Source organism: Thrips palmi, unplaced genomic scaffold (genome assembly GCF_012932325.1).
Source record: "Thrips palmi isolate BJ-2018 unplaced genomic scaffold, TpBJ-2018v1 HiC_scaffold_10, whole genome shotgun sequence".
Taxonomy (NCBI): domain Eukaryota; kingdom Metazoa; phylum Arthropoda; class Insecta; order Thysanoptera; family Thripidae; genus Thrips; species Thrips palmi.
The window spans coordinates 14,702,380-14,722,915 of record NW_023144621.1 but is presented as its reverse complement, the minus strand read 5'-3'; the positions used below and the strand labels follow the sequence as shown (position 1 = coordinate 14,722,915).

The following is a 20,536-nucleotide window of genomic DNA, read 5'->3' as shown; positions in this document are numbered from 1 at the left end:
TTTTTGTTTTTAGAAACACTTAAGAAATAGTCCATTATCTCAGTTCTTTCATTTACAAACATTATTATCAGAATAATATTCACTCCACAGTATTTGAGATTCTAGGAAATTTTGGCTTTCTCTGTTTGTTGACACTCATAAAAAAATGTATTTATGAACACATCTTATAGCCTAGATTTATAAATAAATTGGCAAAATTAATTTAACATACACATGCAGTCACTTTCAGTCGGAGCAACCACAAGTTTGTTAAATATTGGTCGCAAAACATTCATTCACTTTTTATCACGGTCAGTGCTACTGCTCCCACAGTTTCTTCCTTATATTCGTAAAAAGTGAAAAGAGAACGAAAAAGGGCGCAGTCGCGTCGCTGAGACCAATTTCCTCTTTAGCTGAAATGCAATTTCTGTCTTTAGCCTCTGGAATGCCTTCATTGGCTCTCCGTGGGATTTGCAGTCACATGTCATGAGACGCTGATGCACCCGCCTGTCTGATCACAAAGGCAGAACAGGTGAGCCACCCCTCCTCCCGCACGAACCCAGACCGAAATGAGTGGTTAATTCTATGTCAAATCAAGAAATTCAAGGGATTTTATTTTTTGTTTAAATAAAAAAACTGGGTGAACTTGACGCTGATTTAACCACCCATTTGGGTCTGGTCTAGCCTCCCTGTTCCCTGGCCTCCCTTAGTTCACTCATTCGGTTTCCGAAAGCCCCTCCCCTTCACTCTGCCGCCACCTCCGTCTCCTCGTGCTCGTCGAAGTCCGCCTCCTCGTCCGCCGAGGCCTCCTGGTACTGCTGGTACTCGGAGATGAGGTCCGTCAGGTTGGACTCGGCCTCGGTGAACTCAAGCTTGTCCATGCCCTCGCCCGTGTACCAGTGCAGGAAGGCTCTCCGCCGGAACATGGCGCCGAACTGCTCGGCGATCCTCTTGAACAGCTCCTGGATGGCGGTGGTGTTGCCTGGAACACGGAACACGGAATGCTGGAGACGCAATCGGGTCGGGGCATCCTGCAGGCTCCACGACAGTGGGTACGCTGCGCCCAATAATAACCCGGACGATGTGGACGGGGCCAGCCTAACCTAACCTAGCCTAGCATACCGACGAACCTAACCTAACCTAGCCTAACTTACCGATGAACGTGGCGGACATCTTGAGTCCGGTGGGCGGGATGTCGCACACAGCGGTCTTGACGTTGTTGGGGATCCACTCCACGAAGTAGCTGCTGTTTTTGTTCTGCACGTTCAGCATCTGTTCGTCCACCTCCTTCATGGACATGCGTCCCCTGTAAGCAGAAGAGGTGTGGGTGTGCGTTAGTTCCACGCGTGCGTCATTTCAGTTGTGAAATATTGCCTGGATGCACCAGTGCCAACGGGGTTGCTACCGAACGTGCGACTCCACCGATGGATTCCTCGTTCGGAGAGCATCCATTGATGGGGTCACAGAGTTCCATTTCGCGACTCTGGAGCTCAAAACGCGCCGGAATTTCGACCGCCTCCACCGGTCTTCCCTCCGGCCCACTGAGGGACGTTACCTGAAGATAGCCGCCACGGTGAGGTAGCGGCCGTAGCGCGGGTCGCATGCCACCATCATGTTCTTGGCGTCGAACATCTGCTGCGTGAGCTCGGGCACGGTGAGGGCCTTGTACTGCTGGCCGCCGCGCGAGACGAGCGGCGCGAAGCCGGGCATGAAGAAGTGGAGTCGCGGGAAGGGCACCATGTTGACGGCCAGCTTGCGCAGGTCGGCGTTGAGCTGGCCGGGGAAGCGCAGGCAGGTGGTGACGCCCGACATGGTGAGCGACACGAGGTGGTTGAGGTCCACGTAGGACGGCGTGGGCAGCCGCAGCGTGCGGAAGCAGATGTCGTACAGCGCCTCGTTGTCGATGCAGAACGTCGAGTCCGTGTTCTCCACCAGCTGGTGCACGGACAGCGTCGCGTTGTACGGCTCCACCACCGTGTCCGAGACCTTCGGCGAGGGCATCACGGAGTACGTCGTCATGATGCGCTCCGGGTACTCCTCCCGGATCTTGGACATGAGCAGCGTGCCCATGCCGGAGCCAGTGCCGCCGCCGAGGGAGTGCGTCAGCTGGAAGCCCTGGAGGACGTCGCAGTTCTCGGCCTCGCGTCGCACCACGTCCAGGACGGCGTCCACCAGCTCGGCGCCCTCCGTGTAGTGGCCCTTGGCCCAGTTGTTGCCGGCGCCGCTCTGGCCGAAGACGAAGTTGTCGGGTCGGAACAGCCCGCCGACGCGGCCGCAGCGCACCGAGTCCATGGTGCCGGGCTCCAGGTCCACCAGGACGGCGCGCGGCACGTAGCGGCCGGGGCTGCTCTTGGACGGGCCTGTGGGGCAACGAACCAAACCTCTCAGTAGAGCGCACAGTGGGCCAGAAGACCGGCGCAGGCGTCCAAAACTCTAGACGCGTCACATACGTATGACCCCACCAATGGATTCCTCGTCCGGAGAGCAACCCAATGGCGGGGTACGCGTTCGGTTCGAGTCCTGCTTGGCGACTCTGGAGCTCAAAACGCGTCAAAACGCGTCTAGAGTTTTGGCCGCCTGCGGCCGCGTAGGGTGCAGCGGTGACGGGCGGCACAATGTAGGCGAGCTTGTGTCGGGCCCGAAATGGCATACGATCAGTTTTGGTCTAGCCCGTAGTGGTAATGGTAAGCGCCCGGAGATAGGCAACCTATCGTGCCCGCTCGCCGTCCGAGTGCCTACCTTCAGGCGCTCACCGCTCTTTCGCCTTAGTTGAGCTCTGCGAGAGTGCAGTTGCACGGGCAACTTTGTGTCTTTCATGAAGCGCAGTCCCCACGCTACTCTCGAAATGCAGGACTCGAACCTAGACCAGACTAAGACGTTCTCTGGGCGACCAGAACAAGGGACAAGGCGCCAACGCGCTGCAGCGACCCCGAGAGTCATTCCCGTCGCTCTGTCTCTCTCGCACGCCTGCGGCGTTCTTGTGAGTGCAAGAGAGACAGAGCGACGAGGACGACTCTCGGAATCAGCCTGCCGGACACGGACCGACCCCGCGGACGGCACCGTGATGGAGCATGAACAGCTGCCGGCTGTATCTCTCCCTTTCCCGTTTCCCTTCCTTTTTGGTCTGGTCCAACAGATTGGGGAGCCCGTTGTTCTCGTGTGCCAGCCTCGACAAGGAACACCCTGTAGTCGATCGCTCCGTCTCTCTCGCACCCGTGCGCGACGCCCCGCGAGTGCGAGAGAGGCGCACCCGGTTTGTCACAGATTGGAGCCCGGTTTCGTTTACGCCTCCAAGTGAGCCGTAAAGGCCTGCAGCTTGTCGCTCCGTCTCTCTCGCGCGCACGGGGCGTCGCGTGGCCGCGTAGGGGCGCGAGAGAGACGGAGCGAGCGGCCGTCCCTTGAGGACCATTGCCGCGGCCCTAAGCGCGGCCCCGCCGGGGAAGACCGCCGTCAAAGTTAAAACGTGTTTTACGAGCGATTAGAGCAGCCAGTGGGTTGGCTCCCAGCACTGCTTGTCTCTCTCGCACCCTGACGGGCCGCTCAGGGGTGCGAGTGAGACTGAGCGACGAAAACGACTCTCGAAATCAGAGTGCTGAGAAGCAGGCGGCGTCGCCGGGCGCTACTCACTGGAGGCCTCGTTGTAGTACACGGAGATCCGCTCCAGCTGGAGGTCCGACGAGCCGTGGTACTCGCCGCTGGGGTCGATGCCGTGCTCCTCCGAGATCATCTCCCAGAACTGCAAGCGGAAACACAAGTTTTAACCAAGTACCGCGGTCACGCCGCACAGTGGGCCAGAAGACCGGTGGAGGCGGACAAAACTCGAGGCGCTTTTTGAGCTCCAGAGTCGCTAAATGGGACTCGAACCGATCGTGTGACCCCACTAATGGATTGCTCTGCGAACGAGGAATCCATTGGCGGTGTCACACGTTTGGTTCAAGTCCCAAGACCGCACCAATGGTCCTTACCATTGGTGCCCAGCTCAAAACACGTCTGGAGTTTTGTCCGCCCTCACCGGCCTTGTGGCCCACTGTGCGCCGCGATGAGGGTCAATTCAAGGGCTGATCCAGAATTGCCCCGAGGGAGGGGCACAGTTGCACCGTGGCACTCTTTGCCCGCTTTCAAGTGGCTTCCAGGTGCTTTGGAAGCGTGAGAAATCCGCAAAAAAACCTTTGCCTCCCCCCATAACAGTGTAGGCAGAAAGTGCCCTCTCCCAGAGACCACCTCTGGATCCGCTACTGGCAGTTTCTACCGGTGTATGCCCAGGTGGGTCTGTCTGCGAATACCGTCGTGGCACGTTCCTACACTGGCGCCACGCGTGTGGGGACCGTGAATGCCGTGCCCTGCCCTGCCCCTTTGCACCGGCTCCTCCGCGCCGCGGCGCCGGATGTCCATTTTTAGCCGGTCCCCCTGTCGCGACGGAGAGGCCAGGGGTGACGAAGAGGGGGGGGGAGGCCCTTAGGGTCGTGTCAAGAAGTTTCCCATGAGGCGCCTCTCCTGCCCAGCCAGCAGGCAGAGCAGTGTCGCCGCGTCTCTCTCGCACTCGCGGCTCATCCCGTAGCGGTGCGAGAGAGAAAGACAGAGCGACGGAGCACTGTCCTACCCCTTGGCCTCCCCCGGCCCTGTCCCTGCGGACCGATTCCGAGAGTCGTTCTCGTCGCTCGCTCTTTCTCGCACTCACGGGGCGCCCCGTATAGGTGCGAGAGAGAATGAGCGACGAAAACGACTCTCGGAATCAGTCTGCTGTCCCCGTGATGCATCGCCCAGGAAGCCCCGCGGTGCGCGCGGCACGTAGAAGCTCGTGCACATTTCTTACGGGGATCCGCAGGACTGAAGGGGGCGTTTGGTGAAGGGGAGGGGGAGGAGAGGGGGAGGAGAGGGGGAGGGGGAGAGGAGTCGTCGCGACGCCTGCCAGTCAATGCAGCCGCTCAGCGTCGGGACCGTCGGGACGCCTGTCGGCCCGCAGACTGATTCCGAGAGTCGTTTTCGTCGCTCCGTCTCTCTCGCTCTCATGAGGCGTCCCGTACAGGTGCGAGAGAGACAGAGCGACGAAAACGACTCTCGGAATCAGTCGGCTGTCGAGGGGCGATGGACGCGTCCACGCGGCTTGACTCAATTGGAGCCGGTGCGCCCCGCCGGCCCTACAAGAAGGGCGTCGGCTATGTAGTCGGCATGGCTTCGGCTCCCTGTTTTTGCCCCTTTTGTGTTGTTGTTGTTTCTTGTATAGTTTCTTTGACGGTGCTTATTGTGGCAGGACCTGCATGACGACAGTGCGTTGCCACTGACACGTTGCGCCGTCAAAAGCGTTTTACTCGAATGTACTAAAATCTAGTAATTAGGCGCATTTTTTAATTTAGCCACGCTGAAAGTTAGGCAATAATTTACTCTACAAGTGGCCTTCCGCCCTCCCTGAGACCTGGGATCGCACAGTGGGCCAGTAAACCGGCGGAGGCGGCCAAAACTGTAGACGCCTTTTGAGCTCCGGAGTCGCTAAATGGGACTCGAACCGATCGTGTGACCCCACCAATGGATTGCTCTTCGAACGAGGAATCCATTGGCGGGGCCACACACGTTCGGTTCAAGTCCCATTTAGCGACTCTGGAGCTCAAAAACGCGTCTAGAGTTTTGGCCGCCTGCACCGGGTCTTCTGACCCACTGAGCCAACGTTACTCACCGACTACGAAAGTACCCGGGGAATGCCCAAGCGGCCCTTGCATGCGTTCGTCATCTTTTTCAATGAACGCCAATTGGGACTCGAGGGCCTCGTCGAGGCGGCGGCATGGCCATGGCATGGCGGCGCGTCTGGCCGCGTGGGCGCGGAGCGAAGCGAGTTTGTTACTCGACAAAGTGAGGTTAGGTTAGGTTAGGTATGCTCGGCCGTAAACAAGGCTGGCGCTTTGCAGCGCCGCGCGTCCGGCGTGGGCGTCTTTGTAGTTATAAAAAGGAGGCAAAGAAAAACGTTTCTCTCCGTTTGAAGATGATTCCTTTCCCCGTAATGATGAAATACAGAGGCCCATTAGAGAAAGAGAGACGGACAGGCCGCCGAGTTAACGGCTCAGAACGCGCCAATTTGGGCGAAAGATTATCGGGGTAATGGGCGCGGCACGTCCAAAATAAAGTGTTCGGAACCGATACTTTGAAATTGAGACCTTGAGCCGGCAGCACCCTTAGTGGACCGAAAACGCACATTTTTCGTTTGATAAAGTTTTACACGAGGGGTGACCCGCTGTAAAATTTCCTGTACGGTGATTATGGAAATGTGCTACAATGTGCAAGATTTCTGGTGATTTGCCACACGTGTTGCCTACTCACTGGCATTTTTTTTTCTCCTCCTGAATATGGAATGTGCTCAAATTTTGCGCAATGAATGAGGAAAGTTGTTCCTTCCTAGGTTAGATAAGTTTTCCATTATTAAGCTCATCTTCTATTTTTTTGTTTTGTTTTTTTTGACTGGGCCCCCACTTCGTTTTATCCCGTCTGTGGCACTGGACAAGGCCAGGCCAGCTATATCTAGATATTTCTCCCAGCGGCTATCGCTCCCTGAATGTACTACACTGTATACTGGCCGCACTTTCTCCGTCCTCCGTGCGATGGTCATTATTAAACTGTCAAACTCATAATGATGGATCGAGCGATGCGTCGCGATGCGACACGGCACGTTCTGTAAACGCTGTAATTATGGTGCAGTCCACTACCGTGGCGTGCGTCTTTTCTCGTTTTTCTTGTCTTGATTTTCTTTTTTTAGTTTTTGATGTAAGACGCACTCTGGACTGGCATTAAAAATAAACTTCGTTGACCTAGCCCAATCGAATTCGACCCATGAATTTAGACTAACCTAACCTCATCTAACCTAGCCTCACCTCACCTAACCTAACCTTTCTGGAACAGTCCCCAGCTTCCTTCTCGATGAAAAGATCGCGGGCAATGTGGGCAGAAGACCGGTGGAGGCGGTCAGAATCCCGGATGCGTTTTGAGCTCCACAGTCGCTAACTGGGACTCGAACCGAACGTGTGACCCCACCAATCGCCACCTATGGATTGCTCTCCGAACGAGGAATCCATTGGTGAGGTGACACGTTCGGTTCGAGTCCTGTTTAGCGACTCTGGAGCTCGGCACGCGTCTAGAGTTTCGGCCGCCTGCGCCGGTCTTCTGGCCCACTGTGCGCTCTACTGAGAGTCTTCTGGCAAATCCACCGTGGCGCGGTTTGCGAGTGACTCGGCGGAACGAGTCGCCCCGTTCCGTCTCGCGGCGCGTTCGGCGCGTTCCCCGACCTTCCTCACGGCGACTTTGGTGGCGAGGGCAAGGCGCGGCAAGGCGCGGCAAGGCGCCATCGACTAACGGCGGAGCGGCGGAGCGCCCCGGGCGAGGAAATGCTCTTTTAGCGTCACCTTTCTGCGGATGTGGCGAGCATTTCAAAACCGCACTGCGTACATCTCTTTGACTTAACACCAGGGTTCACCTACAGGAGGATGAAGACTGGAGCGCTAAAGAGGCCATTACGGGCGCGCCGCCGTTTTCGGACGTGGCCAGCGCGTCCGAAAGCTCGAGTAGTCTTCGGGTCCTCTTCGGCTGGTCTCGGTGCATCTCCGGGGGTGGGGGGCGCGTAGCGGGGCAGCCTTCGTGCCACCTGGAGCCCGCCAGCACACCCGAAGTGTCGCCGAATGACGTCGGAAACACCCGAAGACTGCTCGAGACTCGAGGATCGCGCAGGTACAGTTTTATGGGGGGCAATTTAGCAGTCGCGCGCTGGCCTGTGGAGAAGCATAGGACGTTAGCGCTCCAGTCTTCATCCTCCTGTGGTTCACCTGCTCTCACAGAGAACGCAAACCCCCGCTATTTATTGGAAATACGACGAGTTGTGAAAACTTTTCAGATTTTATTTGTCATTTCTCGCTCTTGGCAGTGTTGGTTAGGTTGTGAAAGCTGATGACCACAACGAAAAAGTCCCGCGTCTCGTAAAAGCGACCACGATTCAGTGACAAGTGACAATGTCTTTTCCACGAGGCGAGTCTTGAAACCGATTCCGAGAGTCTCGCTCTGTCCCCCTCGCACTCATGGGGTGTCCCGTGCCGGCGCGAGAGAGACAGAGCGACGCGGAGGACTCTCAGTCTGCTGGACTCGGGTCCGGATTGCCGGCCATCCTCGTGACCATCATCATTAGCCTCACGAAGCAGGCCGAGCCGCTCATGAGGCTAAGGCCATGCGGGCCTCAGTGCTGCAGTCGTCGCTCTGTCTCTCTCGCACTCATGGGGCGTCTCGTGTAAGTGCGAGAGAGACAGAGCGACGAAGGCGACTCTCGAAATCGGTCTGTCTGTCAGGACTTCTGCTGCTGCAGCGCTACTGTGTTGCCAACGCCTGTGCGGGCCCGAAATGGCATACGATCATGTGTGGTCTGGCCCTCGGGTCTGGCCCTTAATGGTAATGGTAATGCAGCGTAGGCAACATCGTCGTGCAGCGCTGCCGTGTTGTGCGGGTTGCGTGCACTGTATGCCATTACCATTACCATTAGAGGTTAGACCACACATAATCGCATGCCAACCCGCACAACGCGGCACAGTGGGCCAGAATGTTGAAGTTGGTAATTATTAGTAGTAGTGTTAAGTTGGTAGCACGTCGACTCGCACAAGGCGGTGACGCTGCAGTTTTTTTTTGTTCTTCTTTGTTCGCTTGTCAGTCTGTACTGTGGTGTGTGAGCTGGAGGATGTAGCGCTTGAAAAGTCCGTCAATAAAAGGATCCATCGTTACTGTTAAAGACTGTTAATCATTTCACTATCCACCATAAACCTCAGGTTATGGGCCCAGGATGTGTTGTGAAATGTTGAACTGACGCTGAGACTGAAGATTGCTGTGATTGGATTGGATATTGTGGAAGCGTGGACCGGCCGGTGTTCGTTGAGTCAACATGGCCGACCCAGAAGACAAGGAGCTTTTCTCTATTCCAAAGCTCACGAATGGAAACTACTTCGCCTGGAAACTGAGAGTGAAAGGGCATATGATTGATCGGAACTGCTGGACTGCTGTGGATCCTGGTTTTGCAGCTGGAGCGTTGGACGATACTCAGGCTAGAGTAAACCGAAAGGCTTTGTCGATTCTGTACAAGTCTGTAGGTGATGATTTCCTGCTGGATGTAGAAGACTGTGAACGAGCAAAGACTGCATGGGAGATTCTAGAAGAGATCCATGTATCATCCACTAGAATACACGGACTCCAAGCTCTGAAGGAGATGGTCAACACGACGAAGACTCCAGACATGCCAATGCAGGAGTACACGGCCACCATTCAGAGGCTCAACAAGAAAGTGGCGCGAGGTGGAATAGACTTCGACGACGAGATGCTCGCCAACTTCTTGCTCCTGGGACTATCGGAGTCGGAGGAATATGATGTCCTGGTGCAAGATCTGCTGAAACAAGAAAATCTGACGTCGCGGCTGGTGAAAGGACGCCTACTAGACGAGGAGCGACGGCGTGCCCAGCTGCCATCATCCAACGAGAGCGGGGCTGCTTTCGTGTCCAGAAAGCCGCCCAACCAGAGCAACTACAAGACCGCCAAGAAAAATGTGAATGTGAATGCAAACAAGAGCAAAAGTGGTGATCGTGATACAAAGTGCTTCAGGTGTCAGAAAGTTGGGCACATTTCTAAGAATTGCCCTGATGTGAAGTGCTTCAAATGTAATCAGATGGGGCATTGGGCATCTGACTGTACAGTAGAAAGGAAGGAAGACAATAATAATAGGAAGGAGTCCTCTAAAGGGAAAACTATATCATGCATCAGTATGGCGTTGATGTCAAAGGGTGGTCGTGAACCTGATGTGTGGTATCTGGACTCTGCAGCCAATGAACACATGACTGGTGATAAAGAAAGGTTCAGTAGTTTGTGTAAACGTTCAGGTTTCATAACCATTGGCAAAGGTAAACTTGCTATTGAAGGTGTAGGTACAGTTAAGTTGCAGTTAACTGAAGAATGTGGAGGGAATGTACTTGAAATGAAGAATGTGTTGTACGTTCCAGAATTGACTTTTAACTTGGCTTCAGTTGGACGTTTGGCCAAAAATAAGGTGTTTGTTCATTTCAATGATACTCATGCTTCTGGAATGTTGAATAATGAGTGTGTGTTTACAGGTATTGAGCATGAGGGCTTATACTTGCTAAAGACTGAATGTGATGGTGATGTAGCATGTGTGTCAAAAACAAGTGATTGCAAAGATAATTGTGAATGCGGGGAAGAAGTCTCAGGTGTTGCATTGCGCGCAGTGACTTCTGTGTGGCACCTCAGAATGGGACACTTACATGAAGATGCTATGAACAAAATTCCTTACTTTACCAGTGTGAAAGATGTGAAAGACAATTGTGATGTGTGTGTTGTGGGGAAGATGACAAAATCATCCTTTCCAAACAAGAGTGCTAGGAAAAGTCTTAAACCGTTGGAGTTAGTCCATAGTGATTTAATGACTAGTCCAGTTTTGTCAGTGGGTGGCAATAAGTACATGATGACGTTCATCGATGATTTCTCTAGATTTGCTACTGTTAAGTTCTTGAAAAGAAAAAGTGAGGCTTTTTCTAAATTTCTTGAGTTTAAGGCTGAACAGGAGAAATCATTGGATGTAAAGCTGAAATGTTTTCAAACTGATGGAGGTGGAGAGTACTGTGGAAAAATATTTGAGAAATATTTGAAGGAGAATGGAATTGGCCACAGAAAGACAGTTGCTTATTGTCCCCAACAAAACGGAGTCGCTGAGAGGTTCAATAGGACCATTGAAGACATGGTCAGGTGTTTGTTGCTACAATCAGGATTGTCAAAATCCTATTGGGCTGAAGCAGCCCATACTGCTTGTGTGATTAGGAATTTGTGTCCATCCAGGTCAATTGACAATAAGATTCCGTATGAGCTGTGGAAAGGAGAGTGTGCTGAAAAACAGTATGATAGGCTACGTGCATTTGGTTGTAAAGTGTGGTTGTACCAAAAGGTTGGAAAGTTTGAGGACAGGGCTGTGAAGTGTGTTTTCTTAGGTTATCCAGACAATGTGAAAGGGTTTAAGTTGTTAAATCTAGAATCTAAGAAAATTGTGATTGGTTACCATGTTAAGTTTGAGGAAAAAGTGTTTCCCATGTTAGAGTCACCTAATATTAAGATTAGGCAAACTGACCTGTTTCATACAGCTGACTCAGAGTCGGAAGATGAGTGTGATGAGAATGAGGACAATGTGAATGCCAATAATGTGAACAACAATGATGAGACTGAAAACATCGTGACTGTGGAACGTTTGAGGAGGAGTGAGAGAATTAGAAAGGTTAAGAAGTGTTCATGCTGTAATGTTTCTGTGTGTGCTGTGTCTACTCACTCTGCAGACTATGTGGAGGAACCATTAAGTGTTCATGATGCTTTAGAAGGTGCTAATGCAGATGACTGGAGAGAGGCTATGAAGCAAGAATTGTGTAGTATTAAAGGTAAGGGTACATATGTGCTAGTTGACAAACCAGCAGATAAAGATGTTCTAGGTTGTAAGTGGGTCCTAAAACTAAAAAGGAACCCCGATGGGAGTGTCAACCGATTCAAAGCCAGGCTGGTGGCCCAAGGTTTTAAACAAGTGCCAGGTAGAGATTACAGTGATACATTTGCTCCTGTAATTAAGAGAAAGACAATACGTCTTCTCATGGCTCTTGCAGTTCGGTATAGTTGGTGTCAAGAACACATTGATGTACTCACAGCTTATCTACATAGTGACTTATCTGAGGAGATCTATGTTAAGCAACCTTTGTATTTTGAAGAAGGTGGTGATGACAAAGTGTGGAGACTCCAAAAATCACTGTATGGATTGAAGCAGAGTGCAAAGGAATGGCATCATACACTTCAAAACATTATGTTTGATTTGGGATTTGATAGACTAGTCAAAGACAGATGTGTTTATGTGAACCGAGAGAAGAGTGTGATAGTGGGTACGTATGTTGATGATCTTGCTGTATGGGGACCGAAAGGTCAAGTTGAATGGTTTAAAAATAAATTAGGTAGTAAGTTAGATATAAGAATGCTTGGTAATATGACTCAATTTCTCTCTATGAATGTAGATTACAATGGTGAACAAATGTCAATCTCTCAGACTGATTATATTAAGTTAATTTTGAAAGAGTACAATCTTGAAAATGCCATTGGTAGATCTAGTCCGCTTGAGATTAATAGAGAGGATGGTACCAAAGCTGGTGATAAACCATTTGATGGTGAAGTTTACAGGAAGGCTGTAGGAATGTTACTGTATCTAGCAACTACAACTAGACCAGATATTTCTTTTGCTGTTATTAGAGCCAGTAAGAAGAATAATAATCCTACTCTGAGAGATTGGCAAGATGTAAAGCATGTGATGTTGTACCTTAAGGAAACAGCTGATTTTAAGATAGTCTACAAGAAATGTGATGATCCTCTTGTATTGTATTGTGATGCAGCATTTGCCAACGATATGAATAGGAAGTCAGTTAGTGGATATGTGTCAATTATGTCGGGAGGTCCAGTTAGTTGGAATGCCAAATTGCCCAGACGTAAAGATCCAGTTGCATCTTCTACGACTGAGGCAGAGTATATGTCAATGTATTATGGATGCCAGGAAGCTTTGTGGTTAAAGTATATTGTTGAAGAGTTGGGACTAGTGTCTTGTCTGAATGTGCCATTTGTGATTAAAGCAGACAACCAGAGTGCTATTAAACTAACTGAGAACTCGGGGGAGTCTGACTTGTCTAAGCATTTTGATGTGAAGTACAATTTTTCCAAACATTATGCTGAAATGGGAATTGTTGAATTTGTGTATGTCAATACCAATGATAATTTAGCTGACATTTTCACAAAGGCTTTGGATGGTCCAAAAACCAAAGACCTTTCAAAGAGAATGAATATTGTGCCATAATATGTTTATTGCATTTGAATTTGATTGTATTCTATGAATGATTAATGTTTATTTTTCTTTATTTTTTGAATTTATGATTGAACTGTACTTAATTACCAAGGGGAAGTGTTGAAGTTGGTAATTATTAGTAGTAGTGTTAAGTTGGTAGCACGTCGACTCGCACAAGGCGGTGACGCTGCAGTTTTTTGTTCTTCTTTGTTCGCTTGTCAGTCTGTACTGTGGTGTGTGAGCTGGAGGATGTAGCGCTTGAAAAGTCCGTCAATAAAAGGATCCATCGTTACTGTTAAAGACTGTTAATCATTTCACTATCCACCATAAACCTCACAGAAGACCGGTGGGGGCGGCCAAAACTATAGACGCGTTTTGAGCTCCAGAGTCGCTGAACAGGACTCGCCGAACGCGTGACCCCCCAATGGATTCCTCGGTCGGAGAGTAATGCCCTCGGTCGGAAAGTAATGCATTGGTGGGGTCACACGTTCGGTTCGACTCCCAATTAGCGACTCTGGAGCTCAAAACGCGCCCCGGATTTTGAGCGCCACTGCGTGGCCGAACGACGGGCACCCCGCCATCGGCCACAGGCTCGGACTGGCCAGGGCAGACAGGCAGAAAAATCTGCCGGGGCCTTTGGATTTGTGACCAGTAACGTCACGAAGTTGGTCAAAAAGTGATTGAATCTCCGAAAGTGGCCGTTTTCGCTGAATTTGAGCGGCCACTGCTTCGATCTAGTTGCAGCCAACGGCCTCCCTCGACGTCCTAGTATTCTTAAGACCCTACTCTTTCGTGCCCTGTATCGGGAAGACGTTGACCACAACGATTTTGCCTTTGACCGCAACGATTTTGGGACCAAAGTTGGTCAAAAAGTGGTCGAATCTCGGAAATTTGCTGATTTTGCTGACTTTGGGGGGCCACTGTGTCCAATCTAGTAGCCGTAAAAGGCCTCCCTCGACGTCCTAGTATTCTTAAGACCCTACTCTTTCATGCTCTGTATCGGGAAGACGTTGACCACAACGATTTTGCCTTTGACCGCAACGATTTTGGGACCAAAGTTGGTCAAAAAGTGGTCGAATCTCGGAAATTTGCTGATTTTGCTGACTTTGGGGGGCCACTGTGTCCAATCTAGTAGCCGTAAAAGGCCTCCCTCGACGTCCTAGTATTCTTAAGACCCTACTCTTTCATGCCCTGTATCGGGAAGACGTTGACCACAACGATTTTGCCTTTGACCGCAACGATTTTGGGACCAAAGTTGGTCAAAAAGTGGTCGAATCTCGGAAATTTGCTGATTTTGCTGACTTTGGGGGGCCACTGTGTCCAATCTAGTTGCCGTAAAAGGCCTCCCTCGACGCCCTAGTATTCTTAAGACCCTACTCTTTCATGCCCTGTATCGGGAAGACGTTGACCACAACGATTTTGCCTTTGACCGCAACGATTTTGGGACCAAAGTTGGTCAAAAAGTGGTCGAATCTCGGAAATTTGCTGATTTTGCTGACTTTGGGGGGCCACTGTGTCCAATCTAGTTGCCGTAAAAGGCCTCCCTCGACGCCCTAGTATTCTTAAGACCCTACTCTTTCATGCCCTGTATCGGGAAGACGTTGACCACAACGATTTTGCCTTTGACCGCAACGATTTTGGGACCAAAGTTGGTCAAAAAGTGGTCGAATCTCGGAAATTTGCCGATTTTGCTGACTTTGGGGGGCCACTGTGTTCAATCTAGTTGCCGTAAAAGGCCTCCCTCGACGCCCTAGTATTCTTAAGACCCTACTCTTTCATGCCCTGTATCGGGAAGACGTTGACCACAACGATTTTGCCTTTGACCGCAACGATTTTGGGACCAAAGTTGGTCAAAAAGTGGTCGAATCTCGGAAATTTGCCGATTTTGCTGACTTTGGGGGGCCACTGTGTCCAATCTAGTAGCCGTAAAAGGCCTCCCTCGACGTCCTAGTATTCTTAAGACCCTACTCTTTCATGCCCTGTATCGGGAAGACGTTGACCACAACGATTTTGCCTAGGCTATTGACCGCAACTTGTGTGGGAGCGGTAGACTCACAAAGTTGGTCATGAAGGGTAAAAACTATGATGATCGGGGGCCTTTTGCCGTCTTATCTGCCGGGGCCTTTTGGGGGCCAGTCCGAGCCTGATCGGCCACGTGCTTTATGGGGGATCCCGTATCCACCGGGTTCCTGCCGGGTAGCACCGGGCACTCGTCGACCTGTCCCGTTACCCACGGCTTCTTGCTGACGGCGAAGGCGCCTGCACTGCAGCCAGCGTAGCCAGCCTGCAGTCTGAGGCGGCAGCGCCCGGAGCGAGCAGCACTTCGAGGCGGCGGGCCAACCCCACCGCACCGCACCCCGCCGCAGCCCGCCCCGCCCCGCCCCGCCCCGCTCCGCCCCGCCGCAGCCCGCCCCGCCCCGCCCCGCCCCGCCCCGCCCCGCCCCGCCCCGCCCCGCCCCGCCCGGCTCGCCTAGAGTCCTACAGGACTGCAGGACTCTACTCTCGCCTGGCTCAGCGTCCGTCAGCAGACTCATACCGAAAGTCGTTTTCGTCGCTCTGTCTCTCTCGCACTCATGGGGCGTCCCTCATAGGTGCGGAAGAGGCAGAGCGACGAAAACGACTCTCGGAATCAGTCTGCAGGATCCACGCGGCCGTCCGGTCTCGGCCGTCTCGATCGTCCCGGTGAAAGGGACGAAGGGCTCGAAAGCAGTGACTGCGTTTCCCAGTGCCGGCGCGGCGCCGAGGCACGCCGAGGAGGCCGACGTCGCGGATGAAAAAAAGGCGCGGCTACAGTACTGCAAATCTTTTCAATTTTTAGCCATTTAACTCTTTTTGAAGTTCTACTCCAATCTATTTCAGATACGTAGAAACCTCTGTCATGTTTAGTATTTCCCTTCAGTTCCGAAGAGTGTATGACAAATTTCTGAATGGTATTTTCATTATAAAAGCAAGTATGGTTCTCCAACAATACAATAAAATAGTCACAAAAACAAACCAAACTAGAAAATAAGGAAAAATTGAAATTTTCGACTTGCTGCGCTGCGGTATGGCGACGCGCGCCGCCATTTTGAATGACTGACTCCCAAATTCATGTGCTGCATTCTCGGCAGCAGAAAACGACCTTCAGCACCGGTTTGATTTCATCCTAGAAAAGTTTTTGTTGTTATCTTTTTTAATTTTTTGGCAGAGTCCTGCGTGCCGAAGCTGTGTAGAATAGCCAGACCGCGCCGTTCACTTCACGCTGCTTCACGCAAGCATGCTCGCGCCGGCCGGCTCCCCCGCCCCCCCCCGCCCCGCCCCGCCCCGCCCCGCGTCGCGACGCCCCGACGCATCCCGCGATGCACCGTGTCTCGCTATTCCCAGACCGCGACGCGATCCCCGCCCGGCAGCGCCGCCGGCAGTCAATATTTCCTTTCCAACAACTGCAAACAATAGATTTAAATCTACGTTACCAAATGCGTAAATCACGGGAAAAATCCTTTGTTGCAGAGATTAACTTCGTCCGATAAGCTAAATTCGCTAGCTGCAATCGAATAGTCGATACCTACAACCAAAAGCTGGTTGCTGTGACCAACTTGTAAGAAAACAATAATTACGCTGGGGTTTGATATTCTCTGACAAGTGTCACAACCAGCTTTTGGCTTGGTTATCGAGTATTCGATTGCAGGTATCGAATTTAGCCTATCGAAAAATTGATCACCACAACAAAGGAATTTTTTCCGTGTGGACCAGTGAAAGTGCGGAAAGACAAATAGTTTTTCCAACATTCGATCACAACCAAATCGTCTCCACACTGGCAACAGAAAGCAAAAACACAATGCCTCGTCGCGAAAATTCAAAAAATGTGATTCATCCCGGAGCCGATAAATAATTAGTTCTATCATTGGTTCCATTATTGCCATGGGTCGTGATAATTTATTTTTTTATTTTTTTGTAAGTGCTCGTCGTAAAAAGAAACTGCGCGCGGCCATGGCAGGACCTGCCCGAGCCGAGCCGAGAGTCGAGATTAGACAGAATGACGAAAATTGCCAAGGTGGAATGTGGTCAGCGTGCAGGGCCGGGCCGGCTGGCTAGACCAACAGCTTCTGTCTCTCTCGCACTCACGGGGCGTGTGTGGGCTCGCCGCAGGGGTGCGAGAGAGACAGAGCGATGGGCTCGCGGTGTGCCATACATTCGGCCCGTCCCATCCAATCACCCTCGGCGCGGAAAAATCGCGTGTACCGTGCCGCGGCAATGGCTTTCCGAGGAAAAGTACTTGGACGACTTTTGTTCGGCAGCGCGTTTTTACGGGCCGCGACGTGCAAACATGCAAGCTATGCAGATCCCAGCCAACGCCCAAGCCCTCGCCTTCTTTACAACATGAAAAGTGAAAAGATTTGGATTTGTTTGCCTCGTTGTAAGTTTGTCCGAGTCTCTCTGCCTCTGCCCTGGTCCTTCCCTGCCGCCCTTTCTCCAACCACACTGTACGTGCCGGCATGGCGGGGCGGGCGGGGCGGGGCGTGCCTTTCTACTTTATCACGCACTTCCACGAACGGCGCGGCAAGTGCATGCATTACCTGCCTGGAGCTGGCCGCAGTCTGATGCGCTCATTCAGAACAGTCACTCCGTCTCTCTCGCACCCATGGGGCCTTACGGCGTGCAGTGGGAGTGCGAGAGAGACAGGGCGACGAAGCGCTCATTCTCCGCACTGGGGCTCTAATTCAAATGCCGCGCTTGCCTTGCTTTGCTTATTATGACACGGAGGCAACTCGTGTCTGCATTACAATATTTTACAAATATTTCTCTTCCTTAACGTTGCGATTACGTGTCCGGATGCCGAGGTGGACAATGAGGGCGAATTTACTAATTTACCCATTTAAAAACTAGCCAAGTAAGTCCGTTGTTCTTTACCTCTGCACTTCAGTTTGGCAGGGCAAAATGAAAGAGTCATGAAAGTCAAACTGACTGAAATTAAGCTAACTCAGGTTAACTCAAACGACAAAATTTTCTGGCTCGCCAATCATTTCAAACAAAATTCAAACTCATGGAAGTTCGTCATCGTGGCCAATAATTTAAAGTCTCAAAATTCGTCAAAATTTGGAGTTATAAAACAGAACCAATGTCGCCAGTGCCCAGTGCCAGAACCACATTTCTCCAACATCGGAACATTGAAAACAGGAGCAAATTGGCGAGTCGGGTCCTGGCCCTAGGCTAGTCAGTCCTAGCCCCAGTCCAGTCAGACCTGGCCCTAGCCTAGTCAGTCCTGGCCCCACTGTGAAACCAAACGTGGAGAACTCCACATTTGAAATACGGAGGAGTGGAGTTTTCGGTCTCCACACTTGGAAGTGCAGAGTTGGCCGTCTCCACACTTCAAACGTGGAGTTGTCCACGTTTGCACCATGCTAAGAGATAGGGGCCATGTGAGCTACTGCACACTTGAAGTGTGGAGACTGCAAACTCTGCACTTCCCTGTGTGGAGACCTACTCCACTCCAGGAAGCGTGGAGTTGTCCACGTTTGGTTTCACAGTGCTAAGTCCGGTCAGTCCCGGCCCCGGTCCATCAGTGCCGGCCCTACTGTACCTTGGAGCCGATCTGGTTGCCGCATTGGCCGGCCTGGAGGTGCACGATCTCCCTCATGGCGTATCCTTGCGTATCCTTGTGGGTCTTGCGGTGTGTCCTGGGTATCCTCGCTATCCTCGCCGTGCTGGCGCGGTGCGTGCGGCGCGTCGCGGCGAGCTGCTCGTTCGGCCCGAGAGACTAGCACTGCGCCGAGGGAGATAGGCCCTGCAGTCCCGTAGGCCGCAGGGGCGGGGCGGGGTGGGGCGCGGCGGGGCGCGGCGGGGCGTACCCCCACCGCGCGGAGGGGCATGCCCACTCCACTGCAGCGGCGCGCTCGGCCGCCACCAGGCCGTGGGACTTAGGAACGAAGGGCCGATGCAACCCCTTATGCCACTACTAATCGCTCGCGTTCGTCGTCATCGGTGTAGTGGTCAGTGGATCGGACCGTCTCTACTCCCTCCGCAAGAGATTTTCGATGCTGAGACTTGCTAAACACTCCCAGACGGATACAGTGCACAGTGGGCCAGAAGACCAGTGGAGGCGGTCAAGATCCCCGAAAGGTTATAAGCTCCAGAGTCACTGAATGGGACTCGAACTGAACGTGTGACCCCACCAATGGACTGCTCTTCGAACGAGGAATCCATTGGTGGGGTCACACGTTCGGTTCCAGTCCCATTTAGCGACTCGGGAGCTCAAAACGCGTCTAAAGTTTTGGCCGCCTCCACCGGTCTTCTGGCTCACTGTGCAGGGCTTTCCCTGGGAGTGCGGGAGAGACGGAGCGCACTCTCGGCCCGCGCTCTCCGTGCCGCTGAACCCATTTTACGAACATCAACGGCTAGACGACGATGCGGGTTGGGTCGTGTATAACCGCCTCATACAGTGTACAGTCCGAGCATGTTGCAGCCGCGGGCGTGGACGCTCATTTGTGCCTGCAGAGTCGCCCTGTCTCTCTCGCACCTAGGGGACGCCGCATGAGTGCGAGAGAGACAGCGCGACGAAAACGACTCTCAGTCTGCTGCATGTGTCTCATCGTCCCAACGAGAAGACGGCACGAATGAGTCGTGGGCGTGGCGGGAGGGAAAATGAGGGGGGGGGGAGAAGGGGGAAGTCCAAACTCTCGCAGCATCGCCAGTAAGCAAAGCCAACACTTTGCTTATTTACTCTGCAGCTGGACTCCGAACGGTCGCTCTGTCTCTCTCGCACTCGTGGGGCGTGGCGTAGGGGTGCGAGAGAGACAGAGCGTCGAGGGCGCTGTGCGAGTGTGGTGCTGCGCTGCGTCCAGCCGGCCCGTGGGGCGGCCAGGGCGGCCACGGCCCGACGGGGTGGTTGAGGAAAGGGGCAAAGCCGGCGAAGCCCAAAGTGGCTGCTAAAGACTCGAGACAGCAGCCGCGCGGTGAACCCGGTAAAGCTACCGCAGACCGATTTGGTCCGCGCCGAGCCGTGCCGAGCCGAGCCGAGCCGGGCCGAGCCGGGCCGAGCCGAGCCGAGCCGAGCCGAGCCGGGTTGCCGGCTAATCCTAAAGCAACTCCCGCGTGCCCCCCGACGGGCCCTCCGAGCCCCCCGACAGCACCGTCAAAATAAAGTGAGCGCTCTACACAAACCGTTCGCGCGCGTGGCTGCAGACGGTGTCGCTGTCTCGCTCGCACCCATGCGGGCCGCCGCACGAGTGCGAGAGAGACAATCAACCTGCCGGCGGAGCACGGGCCGGAGGGGCGTTCCACTGCGTTCCACCGAGTGGTTCCTCGGATAATGTGGTTCCACTTCCCTGATTCATTGGCCCAGAAAAGAGAAGTATTGGGAGCGCGGAACCTCGCGGCCTACAGCACCGCACAGTGGGCCAGAAGACCGGTAAAGGCGGCCAAAACTCTAGACGCGTTTTGATGGTTTTGAGCTGTAGAGTCGCTAAATGGGACTCGAACCGAACGTGTGACCCCACCAATGGATTCCTCGTTCGGAGAGCAGTCCATTGGTGGGGTCACACGTCCGCTTCGAGTCCTGTTCAGCGACTCTGGAGGTCAAAGCCCGTCCGGGATTTCGACCACCTCCTCCGGTCTTCTGGCCCACTGTGCACGGCACCGCACCGCACGCATAGTGTCATTGGCGGAGCGGAAAGCGAGCAAAGCACTCGCCAGGGACCCGTCCGT

General features: G+C 52.9%; 1 protein-coding gene across 1 annotated transcript; it reads right to left on the bottom strand.

The window, feature by feature from the left end:
- Positions 1-3: 3 nt before the first annotated feature.
- Positions 4-18,585, bottom strand: LOC117652541 (tubulin beta chain-like). Its single transcript, XM_034397533.1, has 5 exons — positions 18,414-18,585; positions 3,607-3,715; positions 1,535-2,339; positions 1,134-1,285; positions 4-961 (listed from the first exon to the last, which is right to left on the bottom strand). Exons 1-5 carry the CDS (start codon positions 18,468-18,470, stop codon positions 723-725), a joined length of 1,362 nt encoding a protein of 453 aa, XP_034253424.1. The 5' UTR covers positions 18,471-18,585; the 3' UTR covers positions 4-722.
- Positions 18,586-20,536: the final 1,951 nt, after the last annotated feature.